The following is a 25069-nucleotide window of genomic DNA, read 5'->3' on the forward strand; positions in this document are numbered from 1 at the left end:
GGGAGATACATCAGTGATTACTTAATAATTTAGCTCAGCAAAATATAGCAACTTGCATTTACTAGTATGATAGAATTGCTTGACCAATTAGATCTAAAATTGCTTTAGAACAAGGAAGTGTCATCCTAGAAAAGTGACTTTCAAAAAGTACTATGAGCTTGTGCAAGATGTCAAGAGCCAGTAATATGAAAGTGGCAGCCTATGGGAATTATGTGCTTCGGTGCAGCCAAATTATGGTTATGCATTCCCAATAACATTGACAATAAGGGCAATTAATGTTTAACTGGGTTCCCTTTAAGTTAGAACTTAATACTTTTAAATTTTAGTTAGCTGGGACTTTTAATTTACTTTGAGATCAATACCAACATAGCTGGGGTTAAGATGAGAAGGAATAAGGAGTCAAGTTCATATGGACCACTCACTAAATTGTGGGTCAAGTACCAACATTATGCATTAAAATATATGACCCATTTTGTGAAAACCTTTAGTGTTCCCAAACCTCATTGGAATCCAAATTCTAATGCTTCCATGCAAGGGGAAATGGCAGGTTTTTTTTAAAAGAATGAAATAGATTTAATTTTCATAAGCTTGTTAATATACTATCCTTGTTTGTGAAAACAAGCACACTACAGAATATCAGGATAGTCTACTGAGATCTTGGCCACTGTCCAGTTGCAGAACTCCAAGTTAAGTCTTTTGCTTATCGCAATATGCTTTATTCAACTTCACTAAAAAATAAAAAAACCAGTCCCTCTAGATATTTCCTAATTACAAAAGACAAGTAGAATTACACCTTGTACTTAAATTCAATTTACCAACATGCATACTATCCTTACATTCATAATCTATCATACTGTGGCATAATGTCATAATGCAAAAGAAATGCATTACTGTAATGGAGAGAAGAATGTAACACAATGTTCTTCCCTTTGAAGAGTTATTGGCTGGTCAACTCTCTTAAGCCATCTGGTTACCCTGAGGGTTTTCTACAGCTTTTTTATTTAAGGCTTATTAAGCACCGGTTATATATGCTACATGTTTTCAATATTTTAGCAAGCACCAGAATTTAACTTCAAATCCATCATTATCTACAAGTAAGCAAAACCCTAGCCTCACTATGGATGAGACACGTCCAAGCATGGTAATTGTAAAACTAGGCACACAAGATACTTAAGAGCAGAAGCAAGACTTGCTTCCCTTTAGGCTTCTCCAAGTTACCGGTAAATGTAAATATTTCATTTGCTTCTTCCTCACTGACACTTCTGTGTATATTCACATCTAGAAAGCTACTTGGAGTAGCAGGGTTTCTCAAGACTCTTGGGAAATAGAAAGCAAAACTTGTGGCATTGAAAATAAGGAAGAGGAGAGTTTACATTACGGCTTTATATGGTAGAAAGGCACATGGCACGTTCTCAGAGAACATGTATGTCACTGGCATGTATGTAGCTACATTAAAAAAAAGTTTTGTTTTTTAAAAGTCCAGTGGGTAAGAACAGATGAAACAGAATGAAACAATTTATGGTCAATGTGAACGGTTGAAGCATTGTTCACTGTGATATTATTGCAAGCTGCTTCAGATCTTTCGAAAAGAACAAAGGCTTTTGAATAATCCTCCTAAACCGGAAATGACATATCCTTCCTGAATTTGATCTATTTGAGCAAAATACTTTTAGCTGCTCTTTGCCCATTAATATATAAGAAAAGAGCCAGAATATATTAAAGCTTCATAGTTTTATTCAATTAGTTTATAAAAATATTTAATGGACCTAAAAGTATTCTGGGGCATAATTTTCAGGTCAATCCTCTGATTTTCCTTTTTTTTTTGTTTCCAAATGCATTAGGTGTACGTTTCTTTATAAACATTGTGCCGTGACTGAGAATAAATTATCCTACGTACTTAAAAATTAAATCACAGGCACAGATCAGTAAATGAGAATAGTAAATGATACATTGTGTAGAGACTAGGGATTTGCGTGGATAACCTGAATATCATAATAGTGTCAAAGAGTCCAGTGTATGCAACCACAATAACCAAATAGAAACTTGGATTAAACAATATCAATTCATGTAATTTGCATTACAAAACTATAGAAGCTCTCCACTCAGTGGTACCAAACATAAAATTCCAAATTCTGAAATCTTAGAATCATTCTCTTTTTGTAACAATTTATTGGCTTTGATATGTAAAAGATCTGAAAGTATGGAGGGAAGGATGACATATTGTTTCCTATTTCCTTACAGTATTGCCTACAAAGTGTTACTAGTGATCTGCTTTTTGTTTTACCAAATAGAAAAAATGCTCTTTAAACAGGTTTTACTAGAAATTGCACCCATTGCTCATAACATTGCTTATAAAATACATAATGTTATACATACCAGAAATTTATTAAAAGGCATAATACTTCCAGATGACTACTTTAGTACCAGCAGTAAAGTGCAGCAAGTTTTGAAGCCATTATTGGACCAAAAAGATGCTATCAAAAAAACACAAATAGCCCTATATTTAAGGCAAAAGAGATTTTGCCATCCTATGGGATAAACTACTGAGAATCAGCTCTCTCACCATAGTAATTACTGCTCTGCTTCTTCTGTAATGCCTTAGCCCTTAGAATTGAGCTGTATTTTTCAGACAGCACTTGTAAGACAGAACATGTCATATTCGCAATTAAAAGCCTGCTCTTTCCTCTGTTGATGAAGTAACAGTCTTTAAAAATTTACCTAAAGCCCAAAGATTAATTAATAAAATCTGCAAATGCATCTGTAAGTGCGATTTGTGGAATTTCCCCATTCCATCACTTGTAATGTAAACAGAGCGTAAGATGTTATTTTGCACTCTTCAAACATTCACAGCCCGGGGTTAAAGTTTTGAGACAAAAGTAAACCGTGTAGCAAAGAGCTGTTATTTTCCTGATTTCATGTAGGATGGTATTGCTCCTCGAGCAGTCAGGCCTTCAAATCGCTTGTATGTATAATTGATAAAGACCCAGTCTTTGTTCTTGTAGTCTGTTTCTGGATGGTTACCTGTGGTCACTGATGAAAAACAAAATTCAGAAGGAATATTAAACCATTTAATACAGGATAGAAATTTGTTGCGAATATTAGAGAGTTGCAAGATGGGTGAATATTGTCATTCAGCTTGAGTGTGTATTGTTGGAGAAGAGAGAGAAAGAGAAAGAGAGAGAGAGAGAGAGAGAGAGAGAGAAAGAAAGAAAGGAAAGAAAGAAAGAAAGAAAGAAAGAAAGAAAGAAAGAAAGAAAGAAAGAAAGAAAGAAAGAAAGAAAGAAAGAAAAAGAAAGAAAGAAAGCCGTTAAAGAGCACGACATCAACCCTACCACAGAACGAGAAGGCAAATTAGATCAGTTTCTAAACTCGGAGAACTAGTTTCCCAAATAATTTTTTCAAGCATTTAATCATGTATGAAATTAAAAGGGATTCATGACAATGCATTTTATGCCAAAAATATCAAAAAGGGGAAAAAAACTTTTAAGATCACAAAGATGCCAGCTGCTTTCTATCATTCCTACCCTACAGCCCTGACCAGCCTTCTTTTAGATGTGATCTTAAAACTGGACTAGAGCAAACTCTAAATTTTGGGGTTCTTTTTTTTTTAAACTTCCAGTTCTGGGATTTATCTACTGTATCCAGGCACTGATAAGGATTATCTCAGCTTAGCTTGAGCTCAGTCAAGGCCAGCTAAGTATTGCCATCAGCTAAGGCAAAATTAACAGCAGGGATAGGCAAAACGTACCATTCTAGGAAATCCTACAACATTCTGATTTTCTTTCTGATGATGTCAATCTGGACATTTCAGAACTGGTCTGCTAATTTTCTGGAAATAAAACTTCTATAATGAGAAATAGTTTATTATGAAGCTAGTGTTTTGTCAAAAGAAAAATGGAACATTTTAATGTTCCCAGAATCCTCTGTGTCTGGAGGAGAAACTTTTGCATACAACTTAAAGAGCAGATATGACATCCCCAAAGTAGACTCTCTACCACAGATCCACCCTGATCCTAAGTGATTTTTTTTCCTTTGAAAAGGCTATTTCTTGAGAGAATCAGTGAAAGCTAAGGCCCCACCCTAAGAATAAAATAAAACAAAAAGATTAATAATATACCTGCAGATTTAAGGATATCAGATTCCGGAAATTCATCAAAGTTTGATGTGTCATCAATACTTTTGATTTCTATGGAAATTGCCGCGGGTCTCTCCCTGTGAAAGAGAATCAGTGTTAAATAACTGATCTTGCAAGGGAAAATAATATGTTCAACACCAAATTTACCTCACAAGTGCTTTTGAAACTCAATCTGGACCATGCTCACAGCTATTGCAGCCTTTCCCTACTATGTGATTTGGTCAGAAAACTGAACAAAAGCTGAGAAGAAAATATTGTACCTGATATGCTCCCAGTCAACCCCTTCAAAAAAGGGATTTGTTTTAATTTCTTCAACACCTGGGGCACCGATTCGATGTTCCCATTCACAGCAAAATCTGAAGACAAAAGACACCATGGAGGATTCAGAAGTAGGTAAATATGAACTACTAACTAGAAAAGAAAGCATCTGCAGTAGACAAATATATTCATTCCAAGACAGCATAACTGCTTCTTAAGGCAAGCCTTAATAACCTAAAAAAAAATTGATTGTTAAGTGCTTATCCAACACTGGAGGTTTTTAAGAAAAGATTGGACAACCATTTGTCTGAAATGGTATGGGGTTTCCTGCCTGAGCAGTGGGTTGGACTAGATGATCTCCAAGGTCACTTCCAACTGTTATTCTGTTACTACAGCTATAAACAAACTGGAAAAAAAGTGCAGGGCCTTACAACTTTCCAGGGAACTAGAGAACATACTGAAAAAATACTGTTTTTAATATATCAAAATGCTAAATGAATGAAATCAACATACTAATGAAATATTGTTTTTGTATGAATAACACCATTTTTCCACAAGCCTTGGACGTCTTATAAGAACTTTTCTGTTGGGACTTTCAGATACATAACATTCAATTTCTAGAAAGTAAAACATACAGGAATATGATCCATCCCCACTTTCTACAATGTGCTCAGCATAAATATTTTCTCACTGTAATATTGGCTTTTCAAGAAAATAGGAAACAATTTAAGCCCCCACTGGACGGTGAAGGTGGTCTTGGCCCAGCACAGTTCTATGCTAAAGTATTAAGAGCTCTAGTATTCTACTTCTTAATAATCAGTCACATATTTAAGGGAATCCCACAGTAGAGACACAAGTGCAATAGCATCCACCCACTCATGTTCCTCAGTAATAATATTTAGAATCAGACCACCTCCTGGACCAAACATTACATATAATCACGATTGCAGTAGTCATGTCAGCTATACATTCCATTGATTTATTCATGAAATGTTAGTTAAATAAGTACAACCAAACCTATGCACTATTTGGAACAAACTTAAATACAAAAGAAAATAGTCAAAAAACAGAAAAGGCAAGGTACCATTTTGAAAAGCTATTTAGCTCTCTTGAATATAGTATATTCAGTTTATGCAGAATATGGACCAAGCCTGACAAATCTCGTTTGTTTGTTTGTTTGTTTGAAGGAAACAAACATGTTTCATGTTCTGGAATACACCCAGTGCTCTCCAGTTTCTTTGTAACAGTAAGTATAGGGAAAAGTGCTGGTTGAACCAGATGGGAGGAGGGGGGCTGAAAGGACTGGCTGAGAGAAAAGAGGGAATTGTGAAGCTGGGAAGATAAGAAGGCAGATGGGCCAACGAATTACTGTTGGAAGCAAGGTAGAGGACAATGCGCACCAACCTTGCTAGTTTTGCTCTCCAATCCAGATTTTGTTCTTCTGAAAACATGGATCAACCTAAATATTTTGAATTCTATTTCTGCCAAATCATGGCTTACCCAACAGTTCAGGAAAATGTCTAGAACATGATAGCTTGTTCCTAGCTCAAAACGGAACTATTTTTTTCATTTCTTGAACATCGCTACTTATATTCTTGAACATCAGTTGGATAGTTTATAAAAAATTTATAGTTTCAGAAAATGACAAGCCAAATCACTGAAGACTGAATATTAAAGGTTGTGCAATGAAAACCAAAATATCAGTTTCATCACTCTTGAAGACTTCAAGGTTAGCAATTATAGATTTAGGTACCTTAAAATGAGATCTTTGGCTCTCTCAGAAATAGGAACTTCTGGGGGGAATATTAAAGTCTCTTTCCAATTCATTACTTTCTTATAAGTTTCTTGAGGAGTCTCTGAACAGAACGGAGGGTAACCTGAGAAAAATATTATAAAAGATCAGTGATTAATGAAGCCTATACTGGTTATTAATTCCCATCTGTATACATTTCATTTCAAAGTTAAACATTACAACTTCAAATAAAAATCAAGATAATGTTATACCTCAAGTCATATTCTACTTAGAAATTAAGGAACAGATTAAGATCTGTGACCACATTATACTCTAATTTGGATCTACTATGTTATCCCTTACCAATTAGCATCTCATACATTATGACTCCAAGTGACCACCAGTCACAAAGCTTATTGTACCCTGTCTGCATGAAGACCTCTGGAGCAATATAATCTGGAGTTCCCACGGTGGAGAAAGCCTGAAATGAAATGGTATCTATTTAATGATTTTAGAAATATTCCATCTGTGAACAAAAGACTGGAATAGCCAAAGAAAATTATGCAAGACATACTGCTTTTGTAATAATTCCCTGAAACAATCTTGGGATGTGAAACCTGGAGATGGGGTAGTCTGGATGGTATTTTCTAAGTCAATATTTAACACAAATGTTATACTTCTGGTGAGCAGTTTACTTCAGACTGAATTATTTATTAACGCAAATATTATAAGATATCATTTCTATTTGTAAAGTCAGTTTGGCTAACAGTTGCAATATTTAATATTGAGTCTAATGTCAACAAAAGTTAAGATTGTGCCGCTGTTTGGATTCTATCCCCCAAAGCTTTCCCCAAATACATATACCTGGCGTCTGTCTGCAATACCTTAAAGCAGCTGTTTCTCCAGGATTTCAAAATCCTGAGAAAAGATAATTTGCTTCACAGCACTAAAAATTGATGATACAATTTCACTTGTGCATGGTCTGTCAGATCTTTCAAAAATCACATCTGAAGCACTGCTCAACCTGAATATCTGTGACATAGGAATAGTATGATTTACCAATGGAGGAAATCTAATATGCTGCTGGGCCATGTCCTCTATCAATATCAACCTGATATTATAATGCAGGTTATTTTACTCCATCTTCCAATGCCCTCAAGGGGTTTGTAGGTCTGATAAGACTAGTCACAACACTGCTCTTATGTGAATTCAGGCACTGTACCATCTACATATGTAAAAGGTTCCCCTACACAAGGGGAATACAGTTTGGATGAAAGTCCTTCCTTGTTTCGAGCAGCTAAAGATTTTCTCACACTCCCGAATCAGGGCTACTATACTCTCGCTGTAGAGAGCAGCCTTATCTAACCTGCACTAACAGAACAGAGAAATATTAATTACAGAAGGACCCCCTCCCAGAAAAGGATATCTATCTCCTGCACCTGTTTTGCTGAGACCCCAGTTCCACTCATTTTTCACTTCCCTTCGCAACTATTTCCATTTGCTTTAAGAACTAGAATCCAAGTTTGTTTTTTTTCACTCTTCCTTTATCTTTTTTGGGTTTTTTTGTTTGTTTTAGTGTTACTTACGATCACATACTTATTTGCAAGGACTGTCCTGTTTGTAACTAATCTTATGTGAGCCACTAAAGGAATTCCTTTCTTTCTTGGTTGAACAGCAGAGTATTGTTTCAAATGAACCAATACGAGATACACTATCCAGAGAGCACTACCTACCAATTGTCTTCTGTTTCTTTTCCAAGTTTCTGCTTTTCTTTTGGAATTCATATTCTGAAAAGCTGAAGATAAATAACCAAAGATAAATCACATTGGTATTTTCCATGTGGAATTGTTTTAACCTAACGATACGCTGAAGAGAAGAAATATTTATAAAGTGATTGATGTCTTTTTACATATTTGCTCTCAATTCTAATGGCCCACACTCTCTCTCCCCTCTCCTTCCCAAAAAGTGCAGTGAAAAGAATAAACTGGTGCGAGCGGAAAGTGGCTGTATTTGTATGAATATCACTAATAAACATTTATAAAATATATGTTTAATCAAACATGAATTTAATTTTTCATCTAACTGAAGACCATACATTCTAGATAGCTGCACTTAGCTTACCTTTAAAGAGGCATGGACTAGCTTAGTAGATGAATGGGAAACCACCAGAAATAACAGGGCTGAAGAATAGACTGGGAAGTAAAACTAATCCTATAAGAAGGCCGGGGAAACCACTTTCATGTTATTGCCAGAAAATGTGGCAAAATCCATGATGCCACCAGGAGTTGGGCTCTGTTCAAAGACCTCTGCCTTTCTCAATCATTTAATTTAAAAATACAGAAAAACAATACACTTTGGCCAACTTAGTGAAAGCAGACATAATTCTATAGTACATTCGGTCTGTTATATATACCAGGGGTGTCAAACTCAATTTCATTGAGGGCCGTATCAGCATTGCGGTTGCCCTCAGGGGGCCGGGTGGGTGTGGCCTGGGTGGGTGTGGCCTACTGGGTGGGCGTGGCTAGAGTGCGTATGGCCTACTGGATGGGCGTGGCCAGCTCTACATCGTTCGCATCAAGGGTGCCTATGGGGGCCTGGGCAGGAGTGGGACAGATCTGAGGGTCTCTGGCAGAAGGAGGGTCTCTGGGCCAGGGCCAAGGCAGTGGGGGCCGTTCCCTCACTGTTTCCAGGATGGCTTCGCGGGCCACACGAAACCACTTTGCGGGCCGGATCCGGCCCCCGGGCCTTGTGTTTGACATGTCTGATATATGCATTCCATTTTAATTGCCAACCAACAGATTTAAATATATTTATATTTCACCAAATCAATAGCACTCATGTTTTTTCAGGAACAAGAGGACACTTGGTTAAATTACTTCAAGTTATTCCAAACTATTTCATAATCTTCTAGAAATGAGCCCAAATTCTAATAAGCTCCCCCTGAGGACATTCAGAGCATAGGTATTTTGAAGCTAGAAACAGCAAGAAGTCAAAACATGTATATAAGTTCTGAATAAGCTACCCAATTTCACAAAAGTATTATAGGAAAGCAGCATCTCACTTGCTTTATTTACCAATCGCTTCTACAAGGGTATCTACATGCTGATCTGAAGATATAATTCCAAGATAAAAGCATTTCAATATCTAAGCTCAATGGGGTTGTCCTTAGGCGCAGGATAAAGCTACACGTGGTATAAAAGGCATTTAAACCATACGTTATTTTTTTATACAGCTATCGGTACTATTTTGCAATTACCAAAGCATTTCTTTTAAACGAGCAGAATCTCTCTCTCTTTTTTTTTGCTGCAAATGCTATTCTCCTACAGAGATGGTCTACTTAGCTTTAGAGCATGAACAGTATCCCTATCAAGCAGTATAGGTAGCCCACACTTAGCGTTCACACTTGGGGTGAGAATTTTGGTCTCAAGTCATTGCAGTTGTTAAGTGGGTCACTATATAACAGGACAGGACAGAAGAGGAAGAGAAGAGAAGATGGAAGGGACCTTGGAGGTCTTCTAGTCCAGCCCCCTGCTCGAGCAGCAGAACCTATACCATTTCAGACAAGTGACTATCTAATCTCTTCTTAAAAACCTGTAGTGATGGAGCACCCACGATTTCTGGAGGCACGCTGTTCCACTGATTGTCTTCACTGTTAGGAACTTTCTCCTTAATTCCAGGTTGCTTCTCTTTGGTCAGTTTCCAACCATTGTTTGTTGTCCTGCCCTTTGGTGCTTTGGAGAATAACATGACCCCCTCTTCTTTGCGGCAGCCTCTCAAATACTGGAATACTGCTATCATGTCACCCGTTTCTTCTTTTCTTTAGACTAGCGGCTAGCCAAACCCAAGTCCTGCAGCTGTTCTTCATATGTTTTAGTTTCCAGGCCTCTGATCATTTTAGTTGCTCTTCTCTGAACTTTTTTTTTCAAAGTCTCAACATCTTTTTTGTAGTATGGTGACCAAATTGGTTGCAGTATTCCAGGTGTCAACATATTAGGGTTTTATAAAGTGGTACTAATACTTTGTGTGATCTTGATTCTATGCCTCTGTTTATACAACCCAGGATTGTATTAGCTTTTTGGCTGCTGCTGCACACTGCTGGCTCATAGTCAAGTGATCGTCAACTAGGACTCCAAGGTCCCTCTCACGGTTACTGTTTGTGAGCCAGGTCTCGTCTAATCTGTACTTATACTTGATTTTTCCTGACTAAATCTAAAACTTTGCTTTTCTCCACATTAAAATTCATTTTGTTGGATAGTGCCCATTGTTCAAGTTTATCAAGAACTTTTTGGATCCTAAGCTTCGTCTTCTGGGATGTTAGCTATTCCTGCCAGTTTAGTGTCATCTGCAAATTTGATGAGTTCCCCTCCTATTCCCTCATCTGAGTCATTTATGAATTTGATAACTGTTTTTATGACAGTCATAAAGCATGTCACCATGTGGTTGTTAAGCAAAATCCGTTCTCTCAAAGGGGCATTTTTTTGCCAGAAGCAGGCAAAACCATTGCAAATCTGAGCCACATGTCTGTGGGATGTTGCAACCAATCAAGTACCCAAAATGCAATTATGTGAATTGATGTGTGTGTGAGAGAGAGAGTGAGAGACAAAGAGAGTGAGACAGACAGACGGACAGATATACATAAGTTTGGGGATGGGTTGTAAGTTTAAACAGTCATTAAGTGACTGGTTATTAACCAAGGACTATCTGTATATCATGACAGGCAAGAGTGACAATGTGCCTGTTTATAAGAGTTTTATGAAGTAATGCCCAGGTTTGCTTGTTTTACACTTTTCTGGTGAGTACCTTTCTTTTTGCGTGTATATTGTGCCTGAACATAGCCTGCCTGAAAGTAGAGAGAATTTTGTTTGTTACTTACTTTATATAAGCTACTTTTCTGCTAAATAGCAAGATATACATACTTAAAATTAAATGTATATGAGAGCCACCCACAAAGGAAACAAGCTCTGTTAAACATACAGACCACCAGGCAGACTCAGAGTTGATGAAAACAAGAGAATATTTGAGGGCACTAATTATTTGGGTGAGTACAAGTTTGTTTGATATAAAAAGGCTTACAGAAATCACTTGGAAGATTATAGCTCAAATTCCTATAGAATTCTGTTCTATGTGCTTTCTTCAGTCCTGTGCAAAGACCAAAGTCTGACAGCTTCACATGGCCCTGGAAGTAAACAAGAATGCGAAAATAGGAGAATTAAGCAAAAGCACACAATAGCATTCAAACAGTAAATATTTAGCAAATATTGCACATTTGGTTTTCTTTTTAGTTGAACTTTTGCGTTTTAAAATAAAATAAAAAAGAAAGTTTCTGCATACTACTCTTTTCATATTAAATCTCACAACCAGATATGCAGAATCAGGTGGATTCTTTAAATAAATTAGGAAAACAAAAGGTAATATAATTAAGAACCCCAGGAATTCTTAATCAAATCAATAATATCATACAAGGATTCAATCACATCTGTGTCATTCAGTGCTAGGCATCCATACTTGTCTTGTTACAGTGAACAGAAGAGTGAACTGTGCAACAGATGGAACAGTTAAAAAAAATAAAAAGGGCAGCCCCATTAGATGCCTGCCAATTATTGTACAGGGATCTTCCCTGAGAAAAACCATATATATTTTCATTTTCAGCAAAGCTAGAGTGATCAGGTTTGCCCAGGCTGCAGAATCCCTTTTAACTGGGCCATTATGACAGAATACAAACATGCATGTTACATGTTCTATAAATGCAGAGATTTATTTAAGATATTGGGGAAGTATGTTTAAAAAGTATATTAAAACAATAGTTTGCTTTTCAATTAAAATCATTTAATTGTCATGAGTCCACTTCTACACATTAAAGCTCCTAGGAATATGAATATGTTCTTTCTTGAAGACAAGCGAAAAGTATAAGGAAATGTTCTAAAGAAAGGCTACTAGCTAACAAAATTGCATATTTTCCTTATTTACTGTGCCCCCTGCACAATATTTCAAGTGCCATGACAATATTTCAACTAAGAGCTAAGTCACAGGTGCTAACAATAGACTTCTACTAGACAACCCATGACTCACTGAACCATCGTTTTAGAGCAGGGGTGTCAAACTCAATTTCATTGAGGGCCGCATCAGCATTGCGGTTGCCCTCAGGGGGCCGGGTGAGTATGGCCTGGGTTGGCGTGGCTAGAGTGCGTATGGCCTACTGAATGGGCATGGCCAGCTCTACATCGTTCGCATCAAGGGTGCCTATGGGAACCTGGGCAGGAGTGAGAGAGATCTGAGGGCCTCTGGCAGAAGGAGGGTCTCTGGGCCAGGGCCAAGGCAGTGGGGGCCATTCCCTCACTGTTTCCAGGATGGCTTTGCGGGCCGCATGAAACCACTTCGCGGGCCGGATCTGGCCCCCGGGCCTTGTGTTTGACATGTCTGTTTTAGAGATATTTCCTTACCTAAACAAACAGAATGACCGTGGGTAGGCAAAAAAAAAAAAGTTAAGAGGAGCAATTTCCAATTTCCTGCCAGCTTCCCCATCGACTTTCCCTGTAGGAAGCTGGCAGGGAGCGTTGGAAACGTTGATCATGTGCCACAGCTGCAGTAAAATTCAAGTGGCCACAACATTGCCAAATTTCAACCCCATGGGACTAATGGGTCCCAGATTTTGGACCCGTTCTCTAAGTTAGCCCATTTGAGATATATTAATTCAATAATTATTGCTATATGAAGCACCGTTTTGCTCAACTGAAGGTTACAAACAATCAGACACGAGAGTTTTAGTAGTATATAGAGTTCAAACCTAGAATAGTGACAGTTTTATTCTAGATAACGTTATTTAGAATTATTCTAAATCATTAAAAATAATAAAGCCTAGCATTCTACTAAGAAATGCTAAAAAAAAGCTAGCTATTAAATAGCACTCATACTTTACTGTCCAAGAGAAGATTATCTGGCTTGATATCACGATGAATAAAACCCAGTTGATGAATTGAATCTATAGCTAACACAGTCTCTGCTATGTAAAATTGAGTCTCTTCTTCTGTAAGGGTATCTTTTTTCATTAATAACGTCATCATATCACCTGTATGCACAAAGGGAAAAAAAGATAATTCACCTCTTTTATAAACACAGTATCAGCACAATATTTTATAAACACAATATCAGCATGTCACTTAACGGAGCCTACACAACTAAAGGTACTCTTTATTCTTTACAAAATCTTTATTCCTGTAAAACAATTTCATCTACTGCTTTTTATTTGTATCTTGACTTTATTATTTTTACAGGAGAGACAGACAGACTTACTTTTGAATATACTCTTAATTTCCTCAGACCTATTTTTTCTTTTTAAAACAGTTTCTGATTATTTTGTAGCTAAGAAAACTAATAACTACAAGTTTAGCTATGACTAAAAAGATAGATATCGAGCAATAAGCTGACAGGCTTTGATTGCGCTCCCTTTTCACACAGCAAATATATAAAATAGAGAACAATCATTACTTTAGTAGGAATGGCAGCACAAGCAGCAAGTTTTTGATAAGCTAAACTCTCACATAAAGGTAAAGGTAAAGGTTCCCCCGCACATGCGTGCTAGTTGTTTCCGACTCTAGGGGCCGGTGCTCATCTCCGTTTCAAACCCGAAGAGCCAGCGCTTGTCTGAGGACGTTTCCGTGGTCATGTGGCCGGCATGACTAGACGCCAAAGGCGCACGGAACACTGTTACCTTCCCACCGTAGTGGTCACTATTTTTCTACTTGCATTTTTACGTGCTTTCGAACTGCTAGGTTGGCAGAAGCTGGGACAAGTAACAGGCGCTCACTCTGTTACGCGGCACTCGGGATTCAACCTGCCAAACTGCCAACCTTCTGATCGACAAGCTCAGGGTCCTAACCCACTGAGCCACCATGTCCCTAAACTCTCACATACTACTTCATTTTACAAGTGAGTTTTTAACAAGAACTAAATTCAGAATCAGGCTGTGTATCTCCAACAACTGATTCAAGTAAACAGCTGACAAGTAAGCAATTCAAAAACAAACAATAATAAATAATTACCTCCAGGCAGAAATTCCATGATAAGATAGAGGTTTAGCTTATCTTGAAAGCTATAAAACATTTTTACAACCCACAAACTATCTGCCTCCACTAGAATGTCTCGTTCTGCTCGAATATGACCGACCTGGAGATGGATATATAAATGAATGTGTTTAGCTGGAGGTACATTTTCAGATATTTGTAAAAGGCATTCAGGCATTCTACCTCTATCATAATGTTTAAAATGAACTATTTTTTATGAATGCCCAGTAGCATGACTGCCATTTGGGACACATAAGCCATCATGAAAATAACAAACCATGATCTAATAGATACTTTTCTGTACAATATACTCATTAAAGTCTTCAGTGACTAGATAGAAGCATGTGGTACTACACATATTGCTGAGTTACAACAAAAACAATTATCTATCCCTGGCTATACTGAATGGGTTATTAAGAGAAATATATACAGGGCCACATTGCTTTATCATTAGTCTTTTTAACTTTTGAATCATAATTTCTGGCAAATGTTTTTTTTCATTGTTAATTCAGTATTTATTTTGTTAATCACTTGCATTTCCACTGTGCAAAGGGTAGTTTATAAATTGCAAAAATAATATTAATGATGTAGCCAAAGAATATTTTAAATAACATGCAGTTGGAAAATCTATATTAGTAAGTCCTTTCGGGGGGGGGGGGAGATTTTCAAATTACATTTTAAAAGTGATCAGAATATCCTTCTAGCTGGGTCTCCTTCATGGGCAACATCTTCAGCAGATCCTTAGTAGGTAAACAGAGCTCCGGGTTAAAGAGTGATGAGTCATTATAGCTAGGGACCTGCCCACATAAAGGAAAGGCATTTATATGTTAGACACTTTTGAATTTGGTTTGGAACACAATGGGTAATCAGTGGAGCTGAGCAATGATGTTATGTGCCTCCAGTGAGGGATACCCAACAGAAGCCTGGCTACTGCATTTGAGACCCACTGTAGTTTCCATTAAAGGCATATCTATTAAAAATCAAAAGCTGAAATAATTAGCTGGAAACATATAAACTCGTAGAAATAAACTTAATTTGTTCTTAATCGGTCCATTTGCCTTCTAGTTACATGGTTAAATAACCACCATTCATTCAACTCTGGCTCCTAACATATCCTTTGTTCGATATTCACAATTGCAATGCCACTCAGAACAATTTCTTTAGGCTTTCTGCAAATGTTTAGTTCAATGAAAGTTAATTCCATGTCAATAGTTTTTGTATAATGAATGTTAACAATTCAACAGCATTTAAATGAAGACGGAAAGCACACAAATTCAAAAGGAGCTCATCTACAAGCATACATTTTTGCTAAAGTCCCAAAAATATCAGAATTATTATTCAGTCAGCTTAGTGACTAAATTGATTGTTTTTGTTTCCTCAAGAAAAGTATTGTTTACCTTCCAGAAAATCCAGTTATTTTCAGAGTGGTAATTCAAGAATTCAATTACCAGTCTAAAGGCTTGATCAAAAAACATGGGTTTTTTTTCCCAAACGTCAATAGCAAGAATTAGGTGGCATAACCATTCGGAAACTGCGTTTACCTGCTCTTTTTCCAGCATGTCAGCTTTTCGTAGGATTTTCATTGCATATACATGCCCTGTGTCTTTCTTCTGAACAAGCCGCACCTAGAAAGACACCAATTATTTTTGTGTTAATATATTTCAGATATTTCAGGTTTTCTCTGCGAAGGTTAATAGTGACAGAAATTGACCTCTCTTTTTATAACTGCATATACACGAGGATCAGCAGGAAGAAATCTTGTGCCCTCCACATGTTTTCAGCTGCTACTCCCTTAAGTCCCAATCAACACTTTCATGACCTATAAGACTTGGTGTCCAAAATATAATCCAGGACACTGGGTTATCTACTTCTGTTTCATTGCAGTAAAGGTGAATGATAACATTTTCTGCTTCCTTATTAGTGTAACAAACAACTTCAACGGCCTCAGGAAAAAAAATGCTATCTAAATGAACACTAGCCAACTTGGCGATATTATTTTAAATATTTGTATATCACTTCTCAATGTAAAAACCCTGAAGCAGATTACAACATTTATAAAAATGATTATAACTTTAAAACAATTCCTTAAAAAAACAGTTATGGGGAGATGTGTTGCATTGCAGGGATATGTTCACACCATAGGACAGATGCTATCACAGAGGCGGCTTCAAAATCAACTCCCAAAAGTAGTATTGGGGACATGATTACCAAGAGATTTGGCAAAGATTTTGAATAATTTGTAACAGCACCATGATGAAACTTCAAACAAAACAAAAAATGGCTACATTCCCTCATTATGCTAAACCATAGCATGTTTTAATGAATCAACATAATGCAAAATTATAAAACATGGTTTATAAATGACAATGACTGATGAATTCATTGGTCTAAGTTAAAACCAAACTGAAACATATTATGATATATGAATCTAACCTAAGAGGCAAGCAGTATGCTGGCTTCCCTGGTGGATAAATTAAAACTTTTAAACAGTTGAAAAAATGAAGTTAACTGAAGTTAGCTGATTTTCAAATTAGCCAATAAAATACTGTTTTCTAATTAATCAAATATTCATGTTTTTTTAAAAATATATATATATAATTTAGGATGGAGGTCAATATGAAGCTCCATATCATTTGGCAAAATATAATAATGTTAAAAATCAACTATTGCCTAGTTATTCATTTGTTTTAGAGGGCATACTGAATTATTGACATCTTTATTATAGTCATATAAAAAGGACTGGTAATCGTAACACATGCACTAAAAATAGACTACCCAAAACTGTGCATCTTTTTATGTAAATCAGCATGATTTCTGGACAAGAAATTACCATTGCCTTCTTCCAGGATATATTTTCAGCTTCTTAATCTAGCTTTTAGATCCGGTACAGACCCACCAAAGTACTAACCAGGAATGACCCTGATTATTTTCCAAGCCCAGAGCACATTGATCATTCTCTGCCATTTGCTAAAACTTCAAATCCTTAGTCCTTCTAACATGTTAGTCTCAAGATCGTACCTCCCCAAACGCTCCTCTGCCTATTACTTTTAAAGACTCAAAATCCTCTAGTCCAAGCCTTGTTCTTTTCAGTCGCAGAAACTCTGTCTCCTTTCGGGCGTGTGCTGATCTTCTTATTCTTTTCTAATACATTTTCAAAGGAAGAAACAACAAAAATTAGAGTCTAGTCATTCGCAGCGGTAGCTTTGGTACATAATCACCAACAGGTTTTAGCACATGCAATAATACCTCTTCATCTTTTAAGCCTTCTTCTTCCATCACTTTTTCTAGCTTCTTTTGTCTAAAAAAAATTTAAAATACCATGGATTAGGAAATTCGTCTTTGTCTAGATCAGGGGTAGGCAAGCTCGGCTCTTTTATGACTCATGGACTTCAACTCCCAGAATTCCTGAGGCAATATTGAACAAAATCATTTCAAAAAAACAAGAAACAATGTGGGGAATTTGAGTTTGTATTTTCACTACATTCCTTGATTAGAACTAAAACTGATTTAATTTCAGAATTAAAAATTATAAATTAAATTCAGAATGTGTTATTTGGCAATATCCTGCTTGGTATATGGGATTTGATCAATAACTTTAAGTCATTTATCTTTTTATTTGTTAAAGAAGATCACACCAAAGTATGAAAAATGATGTGATTACAGCCAAAACAAGTTTTAGATATTATGCAACAATATAAGTCAATCATGGAACATCTTACTACTTTGAGCAATACAGATGATTAAAAAAACAAGTAATTGAGGTAATAGGGAAAATGTAGAAGCTTCAAATCAAACCCTAATATTTGATGCTCAGTGCACAAAATAATTTAACCATACTGCAGAGTAAATATGAAAAGCAGATGTCCTATACTTCCACATTAATTTTCAATTTTTAAAAGTAAACTTAAGTATGACAAAACAAGAGAAATAACAATATATTTTTGAAAGACCTTCAAACTTCTCATTATTACCTTCCTTTCGATAAAAAGCAGGGTAGTTCTATCCTTACCATAAAAATGGTCTCAATATAATTGCAAACTATTTAAAAACCCAGTAAAATAAACATTGGTGCAAAAAAGGGGAGGGGGACTTCTTCCATCATTTCCCAGTATATAGAGCTTATTATAAAACAAAACAGCTGGTATAAAATTTTCATCTGGTACTGAAATTAGCCAACCTAATTTCCAGTGAAAATACATTCCAGGGCCAAAATGCCACCCCAGAAATGTATTGTTATAAACACCAAAAATCTTGGCTTCATTTGATAATAATATGAACACATTTGCATGGCACTAGTGAACAATACAGATAAAGGTACTCATTTAAGTAATCAGTTATATGTGTTAAAATTAATATTTTGAACTGAGATTGGTAATAAATTAGGATTTAGGTCTGTTCTTTAAGGGCTAAAATTATGAGGATCAAACCGTAGTCATTTCACATCTGCATGCTGTGCTACAATATTTATAATATACAGTATTTTATCCCATTTAGTGCCCTTTAAAATGATCTAATTAGCAGGTTACAAAAGCATAGTCTGCTGTGATCAGGCTATTTATATTGAGGATGGCCAGACCTAATAAACCAGACAAAAGAGGTAATAAGAGATTCTGTGCTGCTAGTTACTAGTCTCCAATGACAATGTAGAGTGAATGAATACCTTCAGAGTGTGATTTTAACAAGAACAGTCTTACTTCCCTAATCTCTATATCTAGGAAGAAATAATCTACACCACCACTCTCTTGTTGATTTTCAGCTTATTATCTTGTTGATCTTATTGCCTTCAAACATCTGTAGAGTTTCACCTGATCTTGATGGACAAGAGAAACAGCATCATTGTACCTTATCTCTTTTCATCTGTTGATCCCATTCAGTGGTTTCATATAAATACTGAACTATATGGGGAAAAAGATAAATTGATGCGGGTTCCTTCAATATAACTACTAAAGGGCAGAAAATATTTTCAGAAACAGCTATGGAAAAAAAAGCAGAGCCACTGTAATACAGAACTTCCAGCTCTCCATAACACTAGAACAGGGGTGTCAAACTCAATTTCATTGAGGGCCGCATCAGCACTGCTTTTGCCCTCAGGGGGCCGGGTGGGTATGGCCAGGGTGGGCGTGGCCTACTGGGTGGGTGTGGCTAGAGTGTGTATGGCCTACTGGGTGGGCGTGGCCAGCTCTACATCGTTCGCATCAAGGGTGCCTATGGGGGCCTGGGCAGGAGTGGGACAGGTCTGAGGGTCTCTGGCAGAAGGAGGGTCTCTGGGCCAGGGCCAAGGCAGTGGGGGCCGTTCCCTCACTGTTTCCAGGACGGCTTCGCGGGCCGCATGAAACCACTTCGCGGGCCGGATCCGGCCCCCGGGCCTTGTGTTTGACATGTCTGCACTAGAAGGTCAAAAGCAATAAACAGAAAATTATAGCCCTCTCTGGCAAGTTAAACTAGCAACCACTCTTATTTTTTATAATTAAAAGGTAGATCTGCTAAATATATTTGAATTTATTTCATACAATTTTTACTGGTCTTTAATTCACAACATACAAATAGCATAGCATGGCTATATACTACAGAAGAAGACTGTCCAGTACTCTCTTTTAGGAAATGTTTTGCCCCATAACTGATCTTCTAACTGAAAAGATTACTGAAAGTCCCCCTCCCCTTTAAGTGATCTGAGACCATCACAACTACATCTGTGATACCATGTCTATCTGCAAAGACAAGGGACAGCCAACTCAAACAAATAATTCCAAAAGCCTATACGGTATACAAAACTAATATGATCTAACATGGTCCAAAACTAGTAAAACCAGTAGAGGATGCTCACATTTTCTTCTCCTGTAGAAAGAGGCCTTTAGTAGAAACACAGCTTTGTAGTCTGTTGCATTATGTGCCCCAATGAAATTTCTTATCAAGGAAACACCTCACAGCAATAAGCAGCAAAAGGAAGGAAAGGGTGGGTAAACAGATAACTGTTGTTAAAGGGAAAGCTGTAATTATTATTTCAATTACTGATTAGAATGAATGAAGTAAGCAGTTTTTCAGAAATATAGAATCTCCTATTTTCCAATCCAAAATTTATTAAGAAGAAGCTCGGAATTCTGCAGTTTTATGTCCTTCATAGCAACAGAACACTACATTGTGTTTCACTAAGCTATTCTTCAGAATCCCAAGATCTTTTTCCTGGTTATTTACTGGTGATATAGAACACCTCAGCATTCATGTAAATTTAGGGTCTTCTTTGTAAAGGACCAATTTTGTAATTGTATATATTGAAAACTATTTCGCATATTAATGCCCACTCCCCATATCTAAGGAAAAGAAGATGGTAGCATCATGGAAATAGATTTCCAAAGGCTTCAACATTTACACTTTGCTTCAGTTCTATCCTATGTACTGTAATGTGTCCCATGTGAGCTGATATGTTGTGGAAGGAAAGACGGTGTAAGCTGCACAGCCTCCACTGTTGATTGCATCATATTCCACTCAGAATTAATTGGATGGATGTTACTCCGCCATCTACCATTAGGATTGGACTTACTGATGATCAGCTTTAAAATTGTTTTTAGAATTTTAGAATTTTAGAAGACTCAACAGAATGGATTAATGGGAAAAAATGTTTTTAAAACAATAAAATTCATAACTTGAGCTAGTTGGTGTAACAGTTAAGGCACTCATCTAGAAACTAGGAGATTGTGAGTTCTAGTCCTGCCTTAGGCAAAATAGCAGCTAGGTGACCTAGGGCCAATCATTTTGCTCTTAGCCTTAGGAAGACAATGACAAACCACATCTGAAAACTGCCAAAGAAACTGCAGACTCACAACATGTATGTATGCACAGACTGTTTTTATTTTTATTTTTTCATTTACTTATTTAGTTTTTACAGTCAGTCAGCTTAACCCGGTGACTCTTGAAAAGTGAAATTAGTAAAAGGTAATAAAAGAGCCATTATCCTGATTTATTCACCTCATTAACAAACTTATTTGGGTGAATAACAAAGAATAAAACTGAAACTATATTAATTAAATTGAAAGTTAAGCATAACCATTGGCTTATAAATGTTTCCATTATTTAGGTATGCACTACCCTCCTTTTCAATTTAGGTTGTTACTTTTAGTCTCCTATTCAAAAAAGCTTATCCACTTTCCATATACCAATGGAGTGAACAGAGCATCTTAAATTTTTAATACTGCATTCCAGGTAAATCTACAAAAGTTAGTTCGTCAATAAGTCCTATTATTAGACTGCCTGATTGATGGCTACTTCATTCATTACTGCCTCCAAAACAGAAAAAGAGGAAGAGATAGAAAATACTGTATTGTTAAAGATTTCATTCACTGCAGACTATTAGCAACACAAGATGAATGCTACTTTTCATGTAAACTAGGTAACTTAATTTCAAGTTAAACTAAGTTGTTTGTGTTGTTTACAGCTATACTTGCTTTTTAAAAGAGTCAACCTACCCAATTTGAACTGACGTGGGGGGGGGGGAAGGAAGGGAGGTACAGACTCAAAAGTTATTACAAAAACAACCAAAAGGTTCTTGTGGTTTAAGACACAGCTATAAAACTTTAATCTTTCCATAATGGGAACATACCGGTATTAGGTTTCTATTCCAGCTTCCTTTCAAGACTTCAAGTTAATGTACACAATAAACTATCCACTTATTTTTCCCTCGTGGACTTCAACTCCCAGAGTTCCTCAGCCAGGCACGCTGGCTGAAGAATTCTGGAAGTTGAAGTCTGCAAGTCATAAAAGGGCCAAGTTTGAAGACCCCTGGTTTAGAATTTGTCAATTTAAAGAACAGAGGTCTAGCGGAGTTGAGCAAAATGTGCAGTGTTTGCATTACACTGCAAAAATTAATGTTTTTTGCCTAAATTTTAAGAAAGTAACAGTCTGAAGGTCCTGGAGTTTAGAGCAATTTTATGCACTCAGTGATTTCACAGATATTTCTACTGCCATCTCATTTTATTAAAACTCCTATATCAATAGCATGCCACATTAAGTTTTTAAAACATAGAACCTTAAGTTTCTGTCAAGTTTTTTGATTACGTTAATCAAATCTACAAATGAATTCTAGAATCCAGTGTAATTTATAAATTCCCAGCCTCAGTTCAAGAGGATTAATTAAATCAGAGTCTCTCTGAATAATCAGAAATAGTGCTTCGTGGTTTCTTTTCACCTGCGCTAAATTACCATTTATGAGATAAGCCAACAACAGGCTCATCCATTGCATATTGATTACTACCGTATTACTCTCTTCCACTCCCAATCTGAAAATTTAGTCTATTATTCCTCCACTAATTAAAAACAAAAATCACATCTAATTTAAATAGCTTAACACACATGTACCTTAAGAATTTCCCCCTCACTAGGAACTCTACTTTATGGGCCTTCCTCCCAATCTTTAGAGTAAAGATCCAATATCATACTGCTGGGAACCCCAACCTCCAGGCCATGGACTAATATGGGTCTGTGATCCACCAGAAACTGGGCCATGCAAGCAAGTGAAGCCCCATCCATGCATGCACTCCAAGCAGTGTGCAAAACTACATCCCCTGGTCGACAGAAAAACTGCCTTCCATGGGTCTAGTCCCTGGAGCTCAAGAGATTGGGGGGGGCGTTGTCATACTGACACCACAAGGAGCTTTTCATTGTCTATATTTACTTTCCCAACTGCTTTTCTACTGTACCTAATGCTCTTTTAAAATTGTTTTGTTTAGTTTATGCCAGGGGTCCCCAACCCCCAATCCATGGACCAGTACCAGACTGTGGCATGCCAGCAACCAGGCCACACAAAGGAAAGCCCCATCCACAGGATGCAGGCAGCACACAAAACCACGCCCCCTACGGTCCACGGAAAAACTTCTCTCCATGGAGCTGGTCCCTGGTGCCCAAAAAGTTGGGGACCTCTGGTTTATGCAATAATTTCTAAACTGAAAATTGAGATATGTATTAAATACCACAAATGAAATAAAATGTGTATATACTGGAATGCATTTACAAAAAAGTATTTTCTGACAGCTATCTAAAGAAATACACAAAACTGCTAAGGGCCTTCCTGACTACTCAGAGCACAAAGTTTTTTAAATAAAAATATATTATTTAAAGGGAAAGATTTTCAGGAAAGACAAAAAGTGTATTTAGAAAGCCTGGTTTTGATTATCATGCTCAATCAAGCCAAGCATATTTCGCAACACAAGTTATGTTTATACCGGACACCCTGAAATCAAAAGAAAGAAAGCATTAAGCTAGGGGAAGAAAAACAACTTTTAATTCAGGAAAAACTTTCCACTTATTTTCATAAAGTAGAGACTAGCAGAGTAATCAAGAAATATTTACTGTTAGGGCACTTTAAAGAAATGTTACAAAAACTGTTCATTATAATAAAAGATCAGTGCACTTGAGGCATTCAAGTTTTTAATATTGAAATTAAGAAACTATCCAATATTCATATAACAAAGATTTTACCTCATTTCTCTTTCTTCATGCTGGGCAATCAGATTACTGTAGAAGTTTTCTAATGTCACTTTTGTCATTGTAACTCGCTCCTTAGTATGGTTACTCATAGATGAACAAGGTGCTGGACCCGTCATTGCCATAATTACTTGAGAAGGGAAGAAAAATAAGAAACAGATTTTGAAGGCTAGGTTCTTTACATACTGCATGTTTTAATTGAAGGAAATATTCATACTGACTGCACAGAAATGCAATACAAAAACAAGTAGTAATCTAAACTGGAAGCACAATAGAAGACTCTATTGTTACAAAATAATTTCACACATTGAACTTCCTCTTTTTTTTACCAGAGTTATAAACAAAGACAGAAAAAAGTGCAGTATTTAAGACTGAATAATGTTTGGCACCCTCATTCTTCCTTTAAAACAACATGTAAAAGATTACTTAAATTACTGGAAGTTAAAGATAGCAAAGGCAGCAGCATTGGTTGCAAAGCTGCCAATATTTATGACGCTTAAAGCAGTTTTAATGAAGTTCCTGTGCCTATTTTCATGCCGCCAACATAATTAGCCAATCTAGAACCACCTTCAGTAAGTACTCTTTACAAGAAATGATACGCAGTTGCTTAGAATGGTATCCCAGTTGAAATTTCTCCTTACTTCGACCCAAAAGAGTCTTGGAACGGATGTTGAAAGATCACTAACATCTTTTTTTTCTCGATTTCACATCCGAAAAAGTTTCCTGAACTATTGCAGCTGCTACTCAGCCAATTGTTCATACACCATAGGAATCTTAAAAGTCATCCCTGATCGGTTAAATCCCCCCAGATCAAAGGCTTTCCTTCAACCAAGCGCGCGTGTCAACCATACTTGGGAATGTATCCTTACGAAATGAGTCGGGCACGCTTTCCTCCTTAAAAAAAAAGTTCCGCGGAAAGGAAACAAAAGACTGCAGGTGTGGACAAAGAAAGCAGAGGAGAAAGATGCCAGCTGCGCGACCCGCTAAAGATCGACAGAGCAAGTCTAGAAAAGGGGGCGAGGAAGCAGAGCCCCCCCCTCCCCTTTCCGCGGAATACGGCCACGCCACCAAAGAGGGAACGAGCTGAGCCCAGCACGATGGGCACCGGAGGAGAGGTCTTCGCCCGCCGAGCATAACTTTTTCGAGGGAAGTAGAAAGGTGGTCCCTGAAGACAGAGGAGCCGAGGGGTGGAGAGTTAACTTACCAGCGCCCTCTTCCAATGGGGCAGCCTGGGAATCGAAGGAAGAAGCCTCGCCGATGAATTCCCGCTCAGGCCCCGGACACGAGAGACAGAGAGAAAGCCGCTCGGGAGGCCTAACCCCGCCTCCCCCTCGGAAGAAAGCCGGAGCCTGCGACGGGACAAGCGCCAGCTCGAAAGCCTGGCCTCATCCGCATGCGCAAAAGCTCTCC

The 25069-nt window shown here is 37.2% G+C and overlaps 1 protein-coding gene across 2 annotated transcripts; it reads right to left on the reverse strand.

Moving 5' to 3' along the window:
• Positions 1-2297: 2297 nt before the first annotated feature.
• STK38 (serine/threonine kinase 38) lies at positions 2298-25069 on the reverse strand. Of its 2 annotated transcripts, none has more exons than XM_081324324.1 (14): positions 24864-25069; positions 23654-23789; positions 17432-17483; positions 17204-17326; positions 15727-15810; positions 14165-14288; positions 13037-13191; positions 11199-11301; positions 7859-7920; positions 6489-6606; positions 6147-6270; positions 4396-4491; positions 4118-4212; positions 2298-3030 (listed from the first exon to the last, which is right to left on the reverse strand). In XM_081324324.1, exons 2-14 carry the CDS (start codon positions 23782-23784, stop codon positions 2900-2902), a joined length of 1398 nt encoding a protein of 465 aa, XP_081180450.1. In that variant the 5' UTR covers positions 23785-23789; positions 24864-25069; the 3' UTR covers positions 2298-2899. The 2 variants fall into 2 exon arrangements, with proteins under 2 accessions (XP_081180450.1, XP_081180451.1); XM_081324325.1 differs by lacking the exons at positions 23654-23789; positions 24864-25069 and adding exons at positions 19028-19080; positions 20010-20066.

The sequence above is a fragment of the Vipera berus genome (genome assembly GCF_964194415.1).
Source record: "Vipera berus genome assembly, chromosome: 3".
NCBI lineage: Eukaryota > Metazoa > Chordata > Lepidosauria > Squamata > Viperidae > Vipera > Vipera berus.

Excerpts from the sequence above, each read along its gene's own strand:
- STK38 (XM_081324324.1), bottom strand. The coding sequence starts at position 23,784 with ATGGCAATGACGGGTCCAGCACCTTGTTCATCTATGAGTAACCATACT. Across the intron at positions 17,484-23,653 it reads CATGAAGAAAGAGAAATGAG|ACAAAAGAAGCTAGAAAAAG; the intron begins GTAAAATCTTTG and ends AATTTTTTTTAG. Across the intron at positions 7,921-11,198 it reads TAATCTTCCAAGTGATTTCT|CTTTTCAGAATATGAATTCC; the intron begins GTAAGCCTTTTT and ends ATTTATCTTCAG.